The sequence below is a fragment of the Trichophyton rubrum genome (assembly GCF_000151425.1).
Source record: "Trichophyton rubrum CBS 118892 genomic scaffold supercont2.8, whole genome shotgun sequence".
NCBI classification, from domain to species: Eukaryota; Fungi; Ascomycota; class Eurotiomycetes; order Onygenales; family Arthrodermataceae; genus Trichophyton; species Trichophyton rubrum.
In genome coordinates, this window is record NW_003456421.1 from 15232 (window position 1) to 34162 (window position 18931).

Sequence of the window (18931 nt, forward strand, 5' to 3'; positions counted from 1 at the left end):
GTTATAGTATTATTTAAAGAAAATATAAAAAGAGCGATATATATTAGAGATATCTATATAATAGAGTTATATTCTCTATTATTAGATAAAAAGATTTATAGAGTTACCTTAATTATACTCTATATAGTTATTATTTAGGTTAGTAGTTATTATATTATAGTAGTAAAAGTAGTTATTAAAGGATACTATAGAGTAAAAGGGAAGTTTATTAGTTTAAGGGGCAGAGTTATAGAAGCCAATATTATTATAATAGGATATTAGTAGAAAAGCTAGGGGAGGTATTATAGTTTTAGAGGGTAGAAATTAAAAAATAGATAGTAGATAATTTCTTTATAGATCTCTCTTAGATATACTATTAATATTATATAGCTTTAGGGAGTTTAGATTTTAAGTTTAATAATTATAACTAGAATTACTTATAGTTCTCCTATAGAATATTAAAGTTCTATTATTTAGAGTTATACCTTAGAAAGGAGTTTAAGGAATAATTTTTTCTAAAAGTTAAAAATTAGAAAAAGTAAAGTAAGCTTTATCTATTTAAGTTAGTCCTTCTCTAAATTACTTAATCTATTTTTAAAAAGATACCTTACTTATTACTAGGTGATTTTATTTAAGTATTTTATATATAGCTTCTATTAGCTCTTTTCTCTTTACTTTACTTTCTATAATAATAATTAATTCTACTCTACTATAATCTTACTAAGTTAGTATATTAGCTAACTTAAATTATTTATCTTAGAGAAAATTAGTTTAATATTATATAAGAAGAGTAGTATTAAGATAATACTTCGCCTTTATATATTAAAGATTAGTAGAGGGGGAGTAAGAAGATAGAATAGAAGTAGCTATTCTAAAATAAGTTTATTTAATAGGAATAGTTTCTAGAAGCTTAAAATAAGTTATAGAGATATATATATTCAGAATATAAGTATAATAGAGGATATAATAGAAATTAAAGAGGTTAAAAGAGGAGAGGTAGAAAATATATTATAGAATATATAAGGCTAATAGAAGGAAGAGGGGTAAAGTAAAGTAGAGGTATTATTTTCTAATTTAGAGTTTAGAATAAAAAATAATAGAGGTAGATATTAATATAAGTTAAAAAAGGAAGAGATATATTAGAAGAGTAAAATATAGGACAAAAGATATAGAGGGATAATAGCTAGTAAAGAAAAAAGAGAAGTTAAAGAAAAGAGTAATAATACTTATTAAGAAATAAAGAAGAATAAAATTAAGGTAGGGAGTATTTATAATACTAGAAAGAAGTAAAAAAAGATATAAAAATAATAGGACTAAAGAGGATTTAAGGAGAGAAATAACTAAACTAGTAGATTTAAAGGGATTAACTTACTTAAATTAAGATAGAGAAGCTCGCCTAGGCTAGAACTCGCTTAAGTAAGAAGAAAAGGAAGCTAGCTATCGGTTATAAGATATACTACTACTTATTATAATAACATATAAAGATATTATATTTCTTAAGATAGTTTTAGAGAAACAAGCCTGAAGTAAGTTCTAGGCTTAATAATACCCTTGTTATAATAACGTATGAAGATGTTGTATTTCTTAAGATGGTTCTAGAGGAACAAGCCTGAAGTAAGTTCTAGGTTTAATAATACCTGACTAATACAATACATCTGAAGATATAATACATGACAGGGGCTGAAATTACCTCAGAGATTCCTTTATATCCATCTCCACATTAGCTCCCGCTTCAACGGGTCTACGGCTTCGTTGCTTGTAAACCACCGTTTGTTACATATACAGCCGTGTAAACTGGCAAGATGGTCGACTGGGCCAGTTTTAAGCGCAAGTTGGCGGTGTAAGTGGCTTTTGACAATTCAACCTATACCTGTGTAGTTGACGATTTGCCTGCTAATGAACCTGAGCTGAAAGGCCGATAGATGAAGACCCGCTATACGAAAACACGGTGTGGTGCAATAGGGACCTTATTCCAATCCCTCTGGACAGACGAACCTGGGGAGTTTGGGGCTATGCTGGTATGCTATTGTTTTATGTTGTCGACAGAATGGACGGGATGGACTTATGGGTTAGATAGGTTACTGGATGGTATCCGGTTCATGCATATCAGCATGGACTATAGGAAGCACTCTTTTGGCATTCGGGCTAAGTCCCCAGCAGGCAATTGGATGCGTTGTACGTGTATCTCATATGGATTTAAATCAATGCTTAGGGCTGATATAGTGTGATAAAACAGGCTGTGGGCGGAATATTCACTGGCATACTTGCTGTTGCATGCGGATGGATGGGTGAGCGACATCATATCGGCTTTCCGGTTGCCTCACGGTTCTCTTGGGGAATGAGAGGATCATACTGTAGGTTTAATTCGATAGCTCCCTGTGAGTATGCATTTCGGACTCATGAATGGCAAAAGTTCCGGTGGCCAGTCCATCCACCGCCTGGTTGCATCTGGTTTGGAATGCCCTCCAACCAACCTTTGGAATCAAAAGTATTAGACAGCCCCCAAGGCTAATATTGATAATATAGGGGAGGCCAGGCAACCAGGGTGCTCGTGGGAGCAGTTATCCCCGGTTTTGCGCATATGAAGAACTCATTCTCCGAAGGCTCACACCTGCTCACCAATGACTTTATTGGCATGGTCTTGTGGTATCTTATATTCCTGCCTTTATTGCTTATTTCTCCTGAAAGACTCCAAATACCGTTTGGTATTTCGTTCGTCCTATTCAGTTCAACATGTATCGGCATCTTGGCTTGGTATGTGCTAGCTGATATCGTTCTTCTCCTAGACCTGGCCCGTTGCTAACATTTTACAGGGCAGTGAGAAATGCTGGAGGTCCTGGATCAATGTTTCATCAGCCAGCAACAACAGACTCTGTAGGATGGGGTGTCATGTTTGGGATAACTGCAATCCTTGGTGCATGGGGTGCTAGCACCCTAAGCCAATCCGACTGGACCCGTTATGCGAATCGACCACTGGCACCAACGTTATCCCAGCTTATAGCTGCGCCTATAACAATCACGATTACAGCTATGATTGGAATAATCGTAACTAGTGCCGCGAATGATATTCTTGGAGAGATCATTTGGAGTCCCATTCAACTTCTTGCCGCTATACAGGAACACTATACTTCAAGTCCACGTTCCAGAGCTGGTGTATTCTTTGCCTCCATAGGCACTGTCTCGACTCAGCTCGCGGTAGGGTTCAACCTCAATGGCCCCAACAGTCGGGAACTTGCTGACCTGGATTATAGATATCGCTTGTACTGAACTCTGTCTCGGCAGGGACGGATCTAGCCGGTCTGCAACCAAAATATATAAACATTAGAAGAGGAAGTTATATTATGGTCGTTCTTGGCGTTGCATCTCAGTGAGTGGTATAGTTATTTGCACGATGCCGATGGATAGACCGGCTGATCAAAAAGCAAGGCCATGGCAACTTCTTGCCAGTGCAGATAAATTTCTGTCAGTTTTATCTGGATTTGGAATATTCATGGCCCCTTTGATGTAAGATACGGATCCAGCCTCAGTTGACATCCAAAGAGAGACCTAACGGCCTACCAGTGGTATCATGCTATCAGACTATCTCGTCATCCGGCGCCAGACACTCAAGCTCTGCGACCTATATAAAGGGGACTCATCATCCATATACTGGTACTGGCACGGGTTCAATTGGCGTGGGGCTGTCGCCTTTACCGCCAGTATATGGTCTCAAATACGTAAGTAGATGCCCCTCTTGAGAGATCTTTGCTTTGCCGGTTACTATTGTAGTTTTATTAACGGCTTTTCTTTTTCTTTTTCTTTTTTCTTTTCCAGCTGGACTGGTCGTATCAGTCAACAAAGACAAATCTCCAGCCATGCAAGGCTGGATGAAATTGTTCAATATCACATTCTTCGTTGGTCTGGCTATGGGGTTCACCTGGATGACTGTTCTGTCATACCTCTTCCCACCACCAGGCCTAGGCGTGGAAGCCCCCTTCGTGGAAGGATGCCACCCAAGTCACAAACCGAAAGCAGCCCAAGAAGTTGAAAAGGCGTCACGCGAGGACCCCTATCCTGTATCCGCACCGGAGCCTTGTTGAGCGTTGCTATCCGGCTCTCCTGTATGTATGATTGACAAATAATTTCGTATCCACGGAGTTCACTCCCTGCAGGATGGTATATATGTATGAATATGAATGGCGTTGAGCGGCATCTGTCCGTCGCCACCTGTCCTCGCATATCTGACATCATATGCAGAGAGTCATATTAGTTACGGGGCAGCTTCTTTGCTCCCTATATCGTCTTTTGCTACACAATGACAGGAAGGTGTAGGGGGTAGCGAACTGCTGAATGCACCATGCAACCTGCACCACGTGACTCTTTTCTTCCGAAAGGACCCGATCCTCTCTCCTATTCTCCAATGCTCTTCCCACATTACTTCGTTGCTTTTGGGGAGAGAGCGGGCTGTTCCGGAGCTTACGGCTGGAAAAAGATGGGCGTTTTGTTTTTCTTTTGTGCCGAGGATTCGGCATTAACGAGTTATCGAAGGAGATACGAACGTGAAGCCGGCACTCGGCCTGATACGATGCGTGCTCCAGCCGGGAGGCCTTCACCCGCACGGTCATATACACAGCATTGAGGGGCCCATAGTACCGATGTACATCCTCTCCAAGAACCAGAATCGGTTTACGTAAAATCCCTGTCCGGCTGGTGGTTTACTCTGTCGATGTCCCTTTCCCAAACATTCATGAGCAACTCAGCAAAGGAAGTGCTTTTCGGGGTCAAAAATAAGGCGCCGGCAGAAACCAACAAGACAAAAATAAAGTGCGGCTCTCGAGCTGCCGATGTCGGGCCTTCAAGGAAAATAGGCTGACCAATTAGCATCCTCCCTTTGTGGTTCAGCCAACGCAAAGTAAACATACTTAACTAATGCCTGGTGGGGGGCGGGGGAGATAAAGTGGAAGCACATGCTTTTGACCAGGTTGAGATAACTAGCGGACGAACCGTAAAGCAGCTTCTATCGAGGAGAGCAGCTGCCTCTTTCTTCGCGTCTGAGACTACAATGCTAGCCGTCTTGCCAACGGCACGCATATTCTTCCTTGCTGCTTGTCTCCTTGCTGTCCTTTTGCCTCCTCTTCGTCTTCATCTTGAAAAGAAATGAAAAAAAGCCAGCAAGATCCAGCTTGGTCGATGCTTTTTTTAAGGTTAAGTCTGCAGATAAGCGACATTGACCAATGAGAAGGCTCCGATTAGTACCGAGACCCGCTGTTATCGTCCATCGCTCCGTCACTGTTTTGTGCTTGAAAAAGGAGCGCTGTGAAGGATCTCCCGCGCTGCTCGTCAAGACGCAACCCTGAGTGGGCTCACCTCACTGTAGCAGACGTCCCGAGGATGTCACCCTCCCGAGCAGCACTGTTTGTCACGAAAATGCGTAGATGCTGTAGGTTTTTGCAGGTCTTCTCTCCCCCACGCTCGGTTTGACGCTCGAGGCGAGCTATGGAACCAGCCGGCCCAACCATAGAACAACGATGGCCAACTTCCGAGGATGCCCTGTGCTGGTGTGCTTGTTATTCATTAACTTCTTTCTTTTCCCTTTCACACCATTCACTCTCATCTTCCCCTCTTTCACTTCACATCCTTCTACCATCACATCATCTTCACACTTATCTTCCATCTTTATCTTCTTTAATCCTCAATTTCATCAAAAACGCCATTATTTCTAGCCACTGTTAGTTCAGATTGTTATTATAACAAGGTTAGGCGGCGCGTTCTATCTCTGCCACCACGCAGGCAGGAAGAATGGGCCTCTTGGAGAAAACCCAGGACACAGCTGTGGAAGACAATACTCACAACGAATACTCTCTATACAAGGCTGAAGGCGGCTATGGCTGGGCAGAGGCCCTGCCTAAGAAGCAGGGTCTCTATGACCCAGAGCTGGAGAAAGATGCCTGTGGTGTAGGCTTCACTGCGTAAGTTTGCCAGGACCGAACGCGGAAGAACAATGGCGCTCACTGACCGCGTTTCTAGCCACATCAAGGGAAAGGCAAGCCATAAGATAGTCAGTGATGGTATGTTCCGCCTTGCAGCCCAATATCACACAGGTCTGTCTGGGCGGTAATGCTGACTGAAATCCTCCATAGCACGAGGATTACTATGCAACATGACCCATCGAGGTGCTGTCGGCTCCGACGCTCGAGACGGCGATGGTGCCGGTGTCATGACGAGTATCCCGCACAAATTCTTCACGAAGCACTTTGCCAGGGATATTGATGTTGTTCTGCCACCATTGGGACAATATGCTGTGGGAAATCTCTTCTTCAAGCCTGATCCTGTCGCCCTTAGGGACTCGCAGTCCACCTTTGAGGATCTCGCCAGAGAATTGAACCTGCGAGTGCTTGGGTGGAGAGAAGTGCCCCACGATTCAACGATATTAGGGCCAGCTGCCTTGTCCCGTGAGCCATTCATTTATCAGCCTATTGTTGTCCTTCACTCTGCATATGGGGATGGCAATGTTCCTCTTGAAAACCACTCTGAACTCTTTGATGAGAGGCTCTTTGAGAGGCAGCTGTATGTGCTGAGAAAACGAGCAACTCATGTCCTTGGCCTTGCCAGCTGGTTTTATCTTTGCTCCCTGAGTAATAAGAATATCGTTTATAAGGGCCAATTGGCTCCAGTTCAAGTTTATGAGTACTATCACGACCTCGTCTCAGTGGACTATGAAGGCCACTTTGCCTTGGTCCACTCTCGTTTCTCAACAAATACTTTCCCTTCGTGGGACCGTGCACAGCCTCTCAGATGGGCAGCCCACAATGGTGAAATAAACACCCTCCGTGGGAATAAGAACTGGATGAGAGCGAGAGAAGGGGTACTCAAATCAGAGATCTTTGGAGAGGAGCTCGATCTGCTGTACCCCATTGTGGAGGAAGGTGGCTCAGACTCCGCGGCTTTTGATAACGTACTAGAGTTGTTGACAATTAACGGTGTCTTGTCTCTTCCTGAAGCAGTCATGTTGATGGTCCCTGAAGCCTGGCAGGATAATCCTTCTATGGACGCGGAGAAGGCTGCCTTTTACGAATGGGCAGCATGCCAGATGGAACCTTGGGATGGCCCAGCTCTCTTCACATTCTCTGACGGTCGATACTGTGGTGCCAATTTGGACCGCAACGGTCTTAGACCATGCAGATACTATATCACAGACGACGACAGAATAATTTGCGCCTCTGAAGTCGGTGCTCTTGTCATCGATCAGGAGCGTGTCATAGAAAAGGGTCGTCTGCAGCCTGGCAAGATGCTCCTTGTCGATACCGTTGCAGGAAGAATCATCGATGATACAGAGCTAAAGCAAACTGTTGCCAGCCGCCAACCCTTCGCCAAATGGATCGAGACACAACTTCTTAGCCTGCCAAAAATTCACCAGAAATACGTCGATGACAAGGTTATCAAAGTCACACCAAAGCTAGATGAATTAACTGTCCAGCAAGACCCGCGTCTAAAGGCGTTTGGGTATACTTTCGAGCAAGTGAGTTTGCTCTTGGGCCCAATGGCCGCTGATTCCAAGGAAGCTCTTGGTTCGATGGGCAACGATGCTCCCCTTGCCTGCATTGCACAGCAACCACGGCTCATTTATGAGTACTTCCGCCAACTGTTTGCTCAAGTCACCAATCCGCCTATTGACCCTATCCGTGAGGCCATCGTTATGTCCCTGGAGTGCTACGTTGGCCCTCAGGGAAACCTGCTCGAAATTAACGAAAAACAGTGTCATCGTCTTCATCTCCCATCCCCTATCCTCTCTCTCACTGAATTCGATACCATCAAAAATATCACCTTCTTGCATAAAGACTGGCCCGTAAGAATCATTGATATCACCTTTGACAAGTCAAAGGGAGTCCAGGGGTATCTTGATGCCCTCGAGAACATATGTGAAGCGGCTAGTGCAGGCATCGAGGACGGTGATCGGGTATTAATTTTGTCTGATAGAGAGGCCTCTGCTGACCGGGTTCCAGTTTCAGCTCTCCTGGCTACCGGGTTAGTCCACCACCACCTTGTTCGCAATAAATGGCGTTCATTGGCAGCCCTCATAGTTGAGACTGGCGAAGCTCGTGAAGTCCATCACATGTGCGTTCTCGTTGGCTATGGCGCCGATGGTATATGTCCATACCTTGCTATTGAGTGCATGCTCAAGATGAACCGCGAAGGCCTCATCCGGAAGAAACTCACTGATGACCAAATCGTCAATAACTACAAACATTCAGTTGATGGCGGTATTTTGAAGGTCATGAGCAAGATGGGTATTTCCACCTTGCAGAGTTATAAAGGAGCTCAGATTTTTGAAGCCCTTGGTATCGATGACAGCGTCATTGACAGATGCTTCGTCGGAACAGCAAGCAGAATTCGGGGAATGACATTCGAGACAATTGCTCAGGACGCCTTTGCATTCCACGAAAAGGGATACCCTTCGCGACAAATCACTGAAATACCCGGTCTTTCTGAGTCAGGAGAATATCACTGGCGAGATGGAGGAGAGCCACACATCAACGATCCAGTCAGCATTGCCAACATGCAAGATGCCGTCCGCAATAAGAATGACAAATCTTACGAAGCTTATGCTAAGGCGGAATTTGAGCAGATCAAGAACTGCACGCTGCGCGGGATGTTGGAGTTTGATTTTGAGCAACGAACTCCCATTCCGGTTGATCAAGTCGAGCCATGGACTGATATCGTCCGCCGTTTTGTTACTGGCGCCATGTCTTATGGTTCAATATCTTTCGAATCCCACTCTACCCTTGCTATTGCTATGAATAGGCTAGGCGGTAAATCCAATACTGGCGAAGGCGGTGAAGATGCCAGTCGCAGCAAAGTCGGAGAAAATGGGGACACAATGAGATCGGCTATCAAACAGATTGCCTCTGGGCGATTTGGAGTCACTTCAAGCTACCTAGCTGATGCAGATGAATTGCAGATCAAGATGGCTCAAGGAGCCAAACCTGGTGAAGGAGGTGAACTGCCTGGCCATAAAGTAACAGGACCCATTGCGCATACCCGACACTCTACCCCCGGAGTTGGTCTAATATCTCCTCCACCTCATCATGATATATACTCCATTGAGGACCTAAAGCAACTTATATATGACCTCAAGTGCTCCAATCCTCGTGCGCGTGTTTCTGTCAAGCTCGTCTCAGAAGTTGGTGTGGGTATTGTTGCATCTGGTGTTGCAAAGGCCAAGGCGGACCACATCCTCATTGCCGGCCATGATGGAGGTACAGGTGCTTCCCGATGGACTGGTATCAAATATGCCGGTCTACCATGGGAGCTTGGGTTGGCTGAAACTCACCAAACCTTGGTTCTTAACGACTTACGTGGACGTGTCATAGTCCAGACCGATGGACAGCTTAGAACTGGCAGAGACATTGCCATTGGTTGTTTGCTAGGAGCTGAGGAATGGGGATTTGCAACTGCTCCATTGATTGCAATGGGATGTGTTATGATGAGGAAATGCCACCTGAACACTTGTCCCGTTGGAATAGCTACCCAAGACCCAGTTCTCCGAGAGAAGTTCCAAGGTACCCCAGAGCATGTCATCAACTTTTTCTATTATGTCGCCAACGAGCTCCGTGCCATTATGGCCAAGCTTGGTTTCCGCAATGTCAACGAGATGGTCGGAAGAGCTGAACTTCTCAAGATAAGAGATGACCTAGCATCTCCTCGCATGCACAACATTGACCTCTCCCTCATCCTCACTCCTGCCCACTCCCTCAGACCCGGAGTTGCCACGTACAATGTGAGGAAGCAGGATCATCGCCTCCATACTCGTCTCGACAATAAACTTATTGCAGAAGCGGAATTGGCCTTAGAAAAGGGACTTCCATGTAGAGTGGAATGTGACATCGTCAATACTGATCGTGCTATGGGCGCCACGCTCTCATATCAGATCAGTAAACGGTACGGTGAGCCTGGACTGCCGCAAGACACAATCCATGCTAATATTCGGGGGTCCGCCGGACAGTCATTTGGAGCTTACCTTGCCCCAGGCGTTACCCTTGAGCTTGAAGGCGACTCGAATGACTATGTGGGCAAGGGCTTATCTGGAGGTCGCCTAATCATCTATCCTCCGCGCGGTGCCGTTTTCAAAGCAGAGGAAAATATCATCATCGGGAATGTCTGCTTGTACGGTGCCACCAGTGGAAGCTGCTACTTCCGTGGCGTTGCTGCTGAGAGGTTTGCTGTCCGTAACTCCGGTGCCACTGCTGTTGTTGAAGGAGTGGGTGACCATGGTTGCGAGTACATGACAGGCGGCCGTGTATTGATCCTTGGGTCCACAGGAAGAAATTTTGCTGCCGGTATGTCAGGTGGTATTGCATATGTCCTTGATACAGCTGGGGATTTCGAGCAAAAGGTCAACATGGAGATGGTTGAGCTTTCTGGTGTCGATAATCCGGCTGAAATTGCATTCCTGCGTGGTCTCATTGAAGACCATCATCATTACACTGGCTCTGAAATTGGCGCTAGAATTTTGATCGATTTCAACAAGGCCTTATCGCACATTGTGAAGGTGTTGCCAACTGACTATAAACGAGTGCTTGAGGAGGAAGCGGCTAAAATCGAGGCTGCTAAGAAGCTGGAGGCTGCGCATCCAAGTTCTAGTCAAAGCGCCGTGGTGAAGCCTCACGAGAAGCCAGAACACAAACACCAAGGGGATCATCAACCCAGGGCCGACGTTCTGGATATTGAAGATAGTATCGGCGATGCTAAAAGAGAGAAAACGCGTACGGCTTTGATCTTGGACAAGACCAAAGGCTTCATGAAATATGCTCGGCGTCATGAAAAGTATAGAAGCTCGAAAACACGTACTCGAGATTGGCAGGAACTGTCACCCAGACTTACAGAGGATGAACTGAAATATCAATCCGCTAGATGTATGGACTGCGGCGTCCCATTCTGTCAATCTGACACCGGTTGCCCTATTTCCAATGTCATTCCAAAGTGGAATGAGCTTGTATTCCAGAACCAATGGCAAGATGCACTCAACAGATTGCTCATGACAAATAATTTTCCCGAGTTCACTGGGCGTGTTTGCCCTGCTCCATGTGAAGGCGCCTGTGTCCTTGGAATTGTTGACGATCCAGTTGGTATCAAATCAATTGAATGTGCAATTATTGACCGAGGTTTTGAGATGGGCTGGATGGTTCCAAAACAACCTCCAACCCGCACGGGAAAATCTGTTGCAATTATCGGCTCAGGCCCAGCTGGCTTGGCTGCGGCTGATCAACTCAATCGTGCCGGACACAGTGTGACAGTATATGAGCGAGCAGACCGCATTGGCGGTTTACTGATGTATGGCATTCCAAACATGAAACTGGACAAGAAGGTTGTGAAAAGACGCGTTGATTTCATGGCTGCAGAAGGTATCAAGTTCGTTACTGGTACCGCCGTTGGTCCAGACCAGGAGGTATCTCTCCAGTCTCTACAGAAGTCGAAAAATGCGGTAGTCATCGCTACCGGTGCTACCGTCGCCCGAGATCTGAAGATCCCAAACCGCAATCTCGCGGGAATTCATTTTGCCATGGAGTTCCTGCACCGTAACACCAAATCCCTTCTTGATTCGGAACTAAATGATGGCGAGTACATCTCAGCAAAAGGCAAAGATGTTATTGTCATTGGTGGTGGTGATACTGGCAACGATTGTATCGGAACATCCGTTCGACACGGAGCAAAATCTGTCACAAACTTCGAGCTTCTCCCTCAGCCTCCTCAGGACCGTGCTCGTGATAACCCATGGCCACAGTGGCCCCGAATCTACCGTATAGATTATGGTCATAGCGAAGTCAAGACTCACATGGGCAAAGACCCGCGAGAATTCTGTGTTATGTCGAAGGAGTTCGTTGGAGATGAGAACGGTCATGTCAAGGGTATTAACATTGTGCGAGTTGAGTGGAAGAAGAGCCCTTCAAGTGGCTGGGATATGAAGACTATCGAGGGTAGTGAGCAATTCTTCCCAGCTGAACTTGTCCTCCTTTCAATGGGTTTCCTGGGCCCCGAAGATCGACTCCTAGGCGACGTGGTCGAGCGCGATGCACGAAAAAAATATCAAGACTCCCGCTGGCCACTACTCGACCAACATCCCCGGCGTATTTGCTGCTGGTGACTGCAGGCGTGGACAGTCACTAATCGTCTGGTATGTAAACCATGTTCAAGGCCAACATCTAACTTGCACTAACTCTCTTGTCCACTCCAGGGGTATCAATGAAGGCCGACAGGCTGCTCGAGAGATCGACTCATATCTTATGGGAAGCGCATCTTATCTTCCAGCTGCTGGCGGAATTGTTCGCCGTCCAGCAATCGAGGCTGTCCCCTCAACTTTCCAGAAGGAAATCCGAATAGCCGCTGCGTAAACCGCAAGCCTCGCAAGCCTCTGAATAGCCGTCATCGTCATCGCGTATTTGGTATCCATCTTGTTTTTCTTTTGCGTTTAATTTGTCAACTTGTCTGGAGGAAACCGAGTTTGTTAGCACAGGGAAAACGGCATCGGAAACGTCAAAGCCTGATCCATATGTATTTTATTCATTCTTCTAGCTTCAGGTTACATTAAGCATTTGTTCTTCCTTCTAATATGTGTATGATCATTGTATTATCCATTCTTCAAAGAGAAAACTATTTAATGAAGAAGAATTTGTTGAACGTGGCTGATTAACGAGTTAACTAGTTAGCTCATACGCCGGTCCCAACCCTGCTTTTGCCCAATGAACCATCGCCAGGCTCACGAAAGGCAGCATGACAAATATCAACGACTTCAATTCCATGAATTAAAAGGCCATCAAGCCAGTCTCATGCCTATATACACCCCAGAACGCTCCTGAAATTCTCTTAGTCATAACACCACGGAGAAGAGAAAGAAACGGGGTATTCAACATTCTAATAATACATATAAATCTTAACTTCTAGAGGCAAACCAAACCGTTTGTCAAGTCAATCCCCGTAATATGGTATACAGTGTGATCCAACGCCGTGACGCAACATATTCTCATGCTTCCATAGCATTGGCCCCATTAGCCCTTGCATCATTTTCCTGCTGTTTTAGCCGTTCCATCTCTCTCTCAAACGCGAGATAATTGCCTTGGAATGCCCCCACAACCGGTTCCTTTCTTAGCTCCCAGATATCTTCACTACTAGGACCAGTCTTATACTTAATAGCTTTCCGTCTGTATCTATCAGAGATAGCCTTTTCCCTTTCCTCGTCAGGAAGGGACTTCGAGCGCATACAGAACCAAAAGTCAGACCAATGCTCGCTGCACGACCGTAGTTCACCATATCGATAGACATTCACCCACTGGCCTCCGAACGACTGACAGAAGTATGCGTAATCGAAAGCGGTACGGCAAGACATGGTTTTGGGATAGAGCGAATCCGACTGAAATTGGGTAGATGGAGATTCGAAGTGAATTGATTGTGAGGGCAGCGGCTTGGACGTCCTAGATTTAGACGTGGATGGCGCATGCTGTTCGGTGGATGATGTAGAGTTATCTAGCGACCTTAACAATTCGTTGAACTCGGCCTCTGCGATCTCGTCACGGCCAAGCGGCCGCACTTGAGGTGTGGACTGTTCCGTTGCAGGATTGGATGGTAAAGAATGCGAATCGTTTCCTGGAGATGAGGGTTCCGTTTTCCGTAATGGCTCAGCAGTAGCCGAGCCACTACTATTCCACAGCCAGCCCATTGTTGTATCCTGCGTCCGTACCTGCGTTCGCTTGCCGAATATAAAAGGCCAAACTGCTCATCTGCTTCCACGAACGCAGCTATCAATCAGCAAGAAGCAAAGTGGTAGAAGTTCGAATAGGCTTCACCACGTGACAAACCTTATTCCGGGCCCGCCCCAGCATCAACGCAGGAGGACTGCCAACTTGGACCAACAAATGTCATGACACTGGTGCGCATGAAAGAGCACCAGGTGGCTCGTGAAATGGCCGATCCAGCATTTGGAGCTTAAGTCACATTTCTACTGGGCCTGCAGAGCTCTGATAGTGCTTCCACTCGCTCACAGGATGATCCCAGTAGTCCGTGGTCTACCTCCTAGGCAGGTACCCTGGAGGGGGCAGCTCATGGGCATAGCCAGAAGACGATGTCAGAAGTATCGGAGTATATGCCAGGCCTCGGCTGCAGAGCCGCATAGAGCTGGGTACATAGAAAAGTCGCAGAATGAAACTCTCATCTTCATAAGTAGTAAGTGTGACCACCATTATCACTCGTATAGCGGTACCAGCTAATACTATACCATAGGTGTTCTTCCAGTCCATTTGGGCTGGTTATCGCGCATTCCATACGTAAACTTGAATGCTATGGTCTTGCAGCGGCTGGGAAAACTTGGAGTCAGAGGTGCTGAGCTCACGGGCCCCCCTACTGTTGTCGAGCAAGTTCTTCCTGAGGAACTCCATCCAAGTATCACTCAGGTCATTCCACGCCTCACAGAAGGTGGTGCCTTTGTCAAACTATCTCACGGCCCTGAAACATCAGGCTCAGACATTATCAAGGCCATTACCCAACATTTAGATGAGAGCCCTGTAAAGCCGTGGTTTAGCCTCTTCAGCCCTGCCAGCGCTGCCCTTGTACGTGGGCGTCCTTGGGTGGAGGACCTGTCATACCGGTTTCCAAGCTCAAGAGTCAAGGTTGAATTCCTGCCTGTATCGCCGGATGTTTCGGCTGCAGAACTTACTCAGGAAAACCTCTACTCGCTTGCCAGAACATACGGCAAATTGACCGACATTATTCCCCAGCCCGCAGACTCAAAAGTCGTACCAAGATATGCTTTGCTTGACTTTTCTAATCCAGTAAGCGCCGTAATGGCGAAAAACTGTCTTCACGGGTTCAAGGTTCCTTCAGGTGATATTGGAGGCAAGGCTGGAACTATCCTGCAGTTTAACTACGAGCGGAAGATCAAAGCACATTGGATAAGAGACTGGTTATTCAGCCACCCGCGAATTGTGCTTCCCATCCTTGTCGCCATCTTAGCTGGGGTCACTGTCGCCATTTTTGATCCAATAAGGACGTTTTTCATCAGACTGAAAATATCTCCTCCACTGCAGTTCCAGGATAACAGGCTGTGGACCTGGCTTCAGAGACAGGCAACTAAAGCAAACTCTCTATTTTCTCTTCACCGGGGCCAATATGAGTCGAAAGGCCTTAATGAAATCTGGGAAGAGAGGAAAGAAGACGCCCAGCAAATTCAGAATTGGCTTGTGGAAGGAAACGATACCTTTATTGTTGTACATGGGCCCCGAGGCTTAGGAAAGAAAGAATTTGTTTTGGACGAAGCGCTTAAAAATTACAAGAACAAACTGGTCATCGACTGCAAACCTATCCAGGAAGCTCCAGGAGACAGCACCATGATAGCCGCCGCCGCTGCTGAGGTTGGATACAGACCAGTATTCTCCTGGATGAACAGCATTAGCAGTGTGATTGACGTTGCAACTCAAAGTGCCATTGGTACAAAGGCCGGATTGTCCGAAACCCTGGACACACAGCTCGGTAACATATTGCAAAACACTGCTAAGGCCCTGAAAAAAGTTGCCTTGGACGGGAGAAAAAAAGGGGACAAGGATGGTCACTTGAGCGATGATGAATGGTTAGAAGCAAACCCTGCTCGTCGACCAGTTGTCATTATCGATAACTTCCTACATAAAAGCAAAGACAACCAGATGGTATACGACAAACTTGCAGAATGGGCAGCTGCATTGATATATACCAATATTGCACACGTTGTCTTCCTCACGTCAGATCTTTCCTATTCTAAGACATTAAGTCAGGCCTTACCGAATCAGGTTTTCCATCAGGTGTCATTCACTGATTGCAAACCTGAAGTGGCTAAACGGTTCGTGTTAAGCCATGTGTCTGGTCATGAGGATTCCAAAGGCTTGGACTATTCCGATGAAAAATTTAACCAGGAACTCACCGAATGTATCAAACGGCTTGGAGGCCGTTTAACGGACCTTGAATTTTTCGCTCGCATGATTGCTAGAGGCCTGACCCCAAATAGTAAGCTACCCGCCATTACCATTGAATTCTATTGCTAAGTGCTCTGTAGATGCCGTTCAGCAGATAGTACATCAGTCTGCCGCAGAAATTCTTAAGATATTTATCACAGAAGTTGATCCAAGTTCCCGTGGTTGGACCCCGGAACAGGCATGGTACTTAATCAAAAACTTAGGAACAGCCAATGCTCAAGCAGGAAGCCAGAGCGACTCAGATGCAAATGGGGAAGCTAGCATTCGATACAGCGATATCATTTTATCGGACCTGTTCAAAAAGGATGGCGAGGCTACCCTCCGTGCACTTGAGAAAGCAGAACTGATCTCTGTTATTTCGAAGAACGGACGTCCTTCAATTATCAAGCCTGGGAAACCAGTGCTAGCGGCTGCCTTCCGCCAGTTGGTTGAAGACAAGGTTCTTAGTAGCAGGCTTGATTTAAGAATCCTCGGCAAAATGATCACGATACAAAACCAAGCAATTAATAAAATTGAGGAGGAGCTAAAAGTTCTAGGATCTTTCCCAAAAGAGCCTAGCGAAGCGAGGAGAAGGATTAAGTGGTTGCTAGCTAACTTGGCTCTAAACCAGGCAAAAATTGATCAATATGAGATGGAGAGCGCTCAGTTAAAGCTTGTTCTAAAAACCGAGTTTTAATCCAAGAGATTGAGCTTACCAATTGCACATCATATTGTATCTAGCTTTGAATATGCTATTACAAAGAATAGAAGGGTGAATATTTGTACTGTTTCTGAATAGTAAAGCTCAATGAATACAATTGAGATTTTGGGGGATAGAAGTATGGTGGGTAATTCATCGTAAATGAAATAGTAAACCAATGATTTGACCAACACCACCTCTGAAAAAGTCTATAATAATGTAGAATGGCTTTTTTTTATTGAAATATCATATTGAATACGCATAAATGCATGAGATGGTCATATCAAGGTTGAATGAGAATATCATTATGGATATGGCATTAGTTTGGAGGTATGGTTTGAGTAGACTCGCTTAACCATCTTTAGGTGCGCCAGAATGAAGGTCGGTAGGTTGAGTGACAACATTTCGTGGTTGTTCTTCATGTATATGCTGGTCATGCGAGGTATATGGCTGAGTGAGATCGGATTGGAGCGGTATCGGAGAGCCTTGTTCATTAACTGGCGAAACTGCATGAGTTGGATGCTCAAACAACCCTGTGCTGCCGCTCTGGCCTACTGCTGGTAATGGTTGGTATTCTCTCTGCGAGGCTTCTGGCTTCTGCTCCGCCGGGTGAAGGACAGGCTGCTGTTCTTGCTGTTGGTTATCCAGTTGTCGTTCAGTCTGTTGACCTATCTGGTGAGGTAGAGGTTGCGGGCCAGTTTGTTCAGGTAGTGGCGGCATAACTCCAGAAACCACAGGTTGCTGTGCCATCTGAGGCTGGCTGGCTGGCAGCGGATCGGTGGCGAGGGGAGGTGCTACTCCAAGCATTGGAGGGTAGCTTCTGCTGAATCCATATTTCAACCAGAGGGTGAATTTAGCGGCGAAAGACATAGATTTCCAATTTCTTTCCAACTCCTCTTGTTCTTCCCTCGGTTTCGGCCTGTAGCCTCGGTGCATGCAAATAATGAACAAACACGATAATATTGGGCACAAACAAGCAAAGGACTTGGGTAGGCCTCTGCTTGCCCCGCGGCCTCGCATAAGTTTTCTGAATCTAACAGCACTCTCGATCAGGCCGACAATGAAAAAAAAGCCGAACCAAGAAAAGATGATAATGAGGGATAGTGCAAGATATGCAGACCAATAGGAGCGATAGCACCCATAATACCGGCCACAATAACTATTATAGTTATCGCTGGAGCTAGAACCAGAGCTAGATTGTGAACCGTAGCCGCCGGAACTTGAGTGAGATCCATATCGGCAGTACTTAATTTCACTAGGGGTATGGATTGCTTCTATACTACTGTAAACCCCAGAAGGAAGCTCTGTTGGATCTACAAATGAGTCTGTAGAGGTATAATGAGATCCCGATTCCAGATAATCCACGACAGAGGTCGTTGCAGATGTCACGGTTGGGGTGAGATGACTCTGGATCTCGGTTGGGATGGAAATTCGCGCTGATGTCGTGATGGTGCTCTCCCCAGAGGTCACAGAGCAGCGTCTTGGGTAGGTATACGTGAGAGGGACGTAGTAGGTGTTGGTGCTTTCGTAGTAGTCATAACTCGACGACGTTCCCTGGCCTGGTTCAAGACCTATGAGTATGTAGGTGATAGATGGGTAGGTGATTGCGGTAATTGTGGCGGTAGCGGTAGGAGAAGTGACAGTCGGCACAACAGTTACTGTATTGGTATATTCAGAAGCTGGATAAGTTCCGTAGCGGCCTGTGTTCCCAGGCAAAGTCGTTACAGAATCTTCGAAGTATTTCGTGATAGTCCAATCAGGGGCGAAAGCCTGAGTGACCCTGAGCGCTTGGAGGAGGGCACAAAGACCCAAAAAACGCATCGCGACAGCACTTTTACCCAAGAAGGTCCAGAAAATAAAGGAGCCACTGTTTGTGGGAGATAATGGTATATGAACGAGTAGAGCTTAGAAAAAAGCTGAGGGGTGCGGCGCTGATAAAGTACCCCCTTCTCAGCGGCGGGTACGCGCCTTAACTTTGACTCTTTGACCAGCAGGAAGCTCATCCTGCAAGGGCCCTTGGGCATAAATTTTTCTGTTATTTTACTCTGTACTCCGTGCCCCATCAAAAATTATGGGTAAAAACAGCCACCTTGTCCCCTCGCAGACTGTATGACAGCCTAGCTAGGTGCGGCCAAGTGCAGCTAAAATGGTTTTTGCGGGCGCATCCTCGGACGGCGATTCCATTCCCTGACTCAACTGGCCCCAGGAACAGTTTGCAATGGCCAACCACGGGCATAGCCGACGGCCCCCAGACCCTCCAATAGTTCATTTAGCCCATTTTCCATGTCTGAAGGTTGGCAAG

At 46.1% G+C, this 18931-nt stretch overlaps 7 protein-coding genes across 7 annotated transcripts; 5 read left to right on the forward strand and 2 right to left on the reverse strand.

The window, feature by feature from the left end:
- Positions 1–1781: 1781 nt before the first annotated feature.
- On the forward strand, positions 1782–2733 carry TERG_12418 (uncharacterized protein; the record flags this gene model as incomplete). Its single annotated transcript, XM_003232468.2, has 5 exons — positions 1782–1819; positions 1894–1997; positions 2057–2154; positions 2216–2397; positions 2506–2733. Coding segments are annotated over 5 exons (648 nt in total), but the record flags the coding sequence as incomplete, so codon positions are not given.
- A 90-nt stretch (positions 2734–2823) lies between these two features.
- On the forward strand, positions 2824–3246 carry TERG_12419 (uncharacterized protein; the record flags this gene model as incomplete). The annotated part of the gene is made up of 1 exon (XM_047751380.1): positions 2824–3246. The coding sequence occupies one exon, from the start codon at positions 2824–2826 to the stop codon at positions 3244–3246; it is 423 nt and encodes a 140-aa protein (XP_047606943.1).
- A 301-nt stretch (positions 3247–3547) lies between these two features.
- TERG_12420 (uncharacterized protein) lies at positions 3548–4380 on the forward strand (the record flags this gene model as incomplete). Its single annotated transcript, XM_047751381.1, has 2 exons — positions 3548–3695; positions 3793–4380. The coding sequence occupies 2 exons, from the start codon at positions 3548–3550 to the stop codon at positions 4056–4058; spliced, it is 414 nt and encodes a 137-aa protein (XP_047606944.1). The 3' UTR covers positions 4059–4380.
- A 1738-nt stretch (positions 4381–6118) lies between these two features.
- On the forward strand, positions 6119–12100 carry TERG_06509 (uncharacterized protein; the record flags this gene model as incomplete). Its single annotated transcript, XM_003232469.2, has 1 exon — positions 6119–12100. The coding sequence occupies one exon, from the start codon at positions 6119–6121 to the stop codon at positions 12098–12100; it is 5982 nt and encodes a 1993-aa protein (XP_003232517.2).
- An 876-nt stretch (positions 12101–12976) lies between these two features.
- On the reverse strand, positions 12977–13669 carry TERG_06510 (uncharacterized protein; the record flags this gene model as incomplete). Its single annotated transcript, XM_003232470.1, has 1 exon — positions 12977–13669. The coding sequence occupies one exon, from the start codon at positions 13667–13669 to the stop codon at positions 12977–12979; it is 693 nt and encodes a 230-aa protein (XP_003232518.1).
- A 325-nt stretch (positions 13670–13994) lies between these two features.
- TERG_06511 (uncharacterized protein) lies at positions 13995–16626 on the forward strand (the record flags this gene model as incomplete). Its single annotated transcript, XM_003232471.1, has 3 exons — positions 13995–14172; positions 14230–15981; positions 16031–16626. The coding sequence occupies 3 exons, from the start codon at positions 13995–13997 to the stop codon at positions 16624–16626; spliced, it is 2526 nt and encodes an 841-aa protein (XP_003232519.1).
- A 354-nt stretch (positions 16627–16980) lies between these two features.
- TERG_06512 (uncharacterized protein) lies at positions 16981–18450 on the reverse strand (the record flags this gene model as incomplete). The annotated part of the gene is made up of 1 exon (XM_003232472.1): positions 16981–18450. One exon carries the CDS (start codon positions 18448–18450, stop codon positions 16981–16983), a length of 1470 nt encoding a protein of 489 aa, XP_003232520.1.
- Positions 18451–18931: the final 481 nt, after the last annotated feature.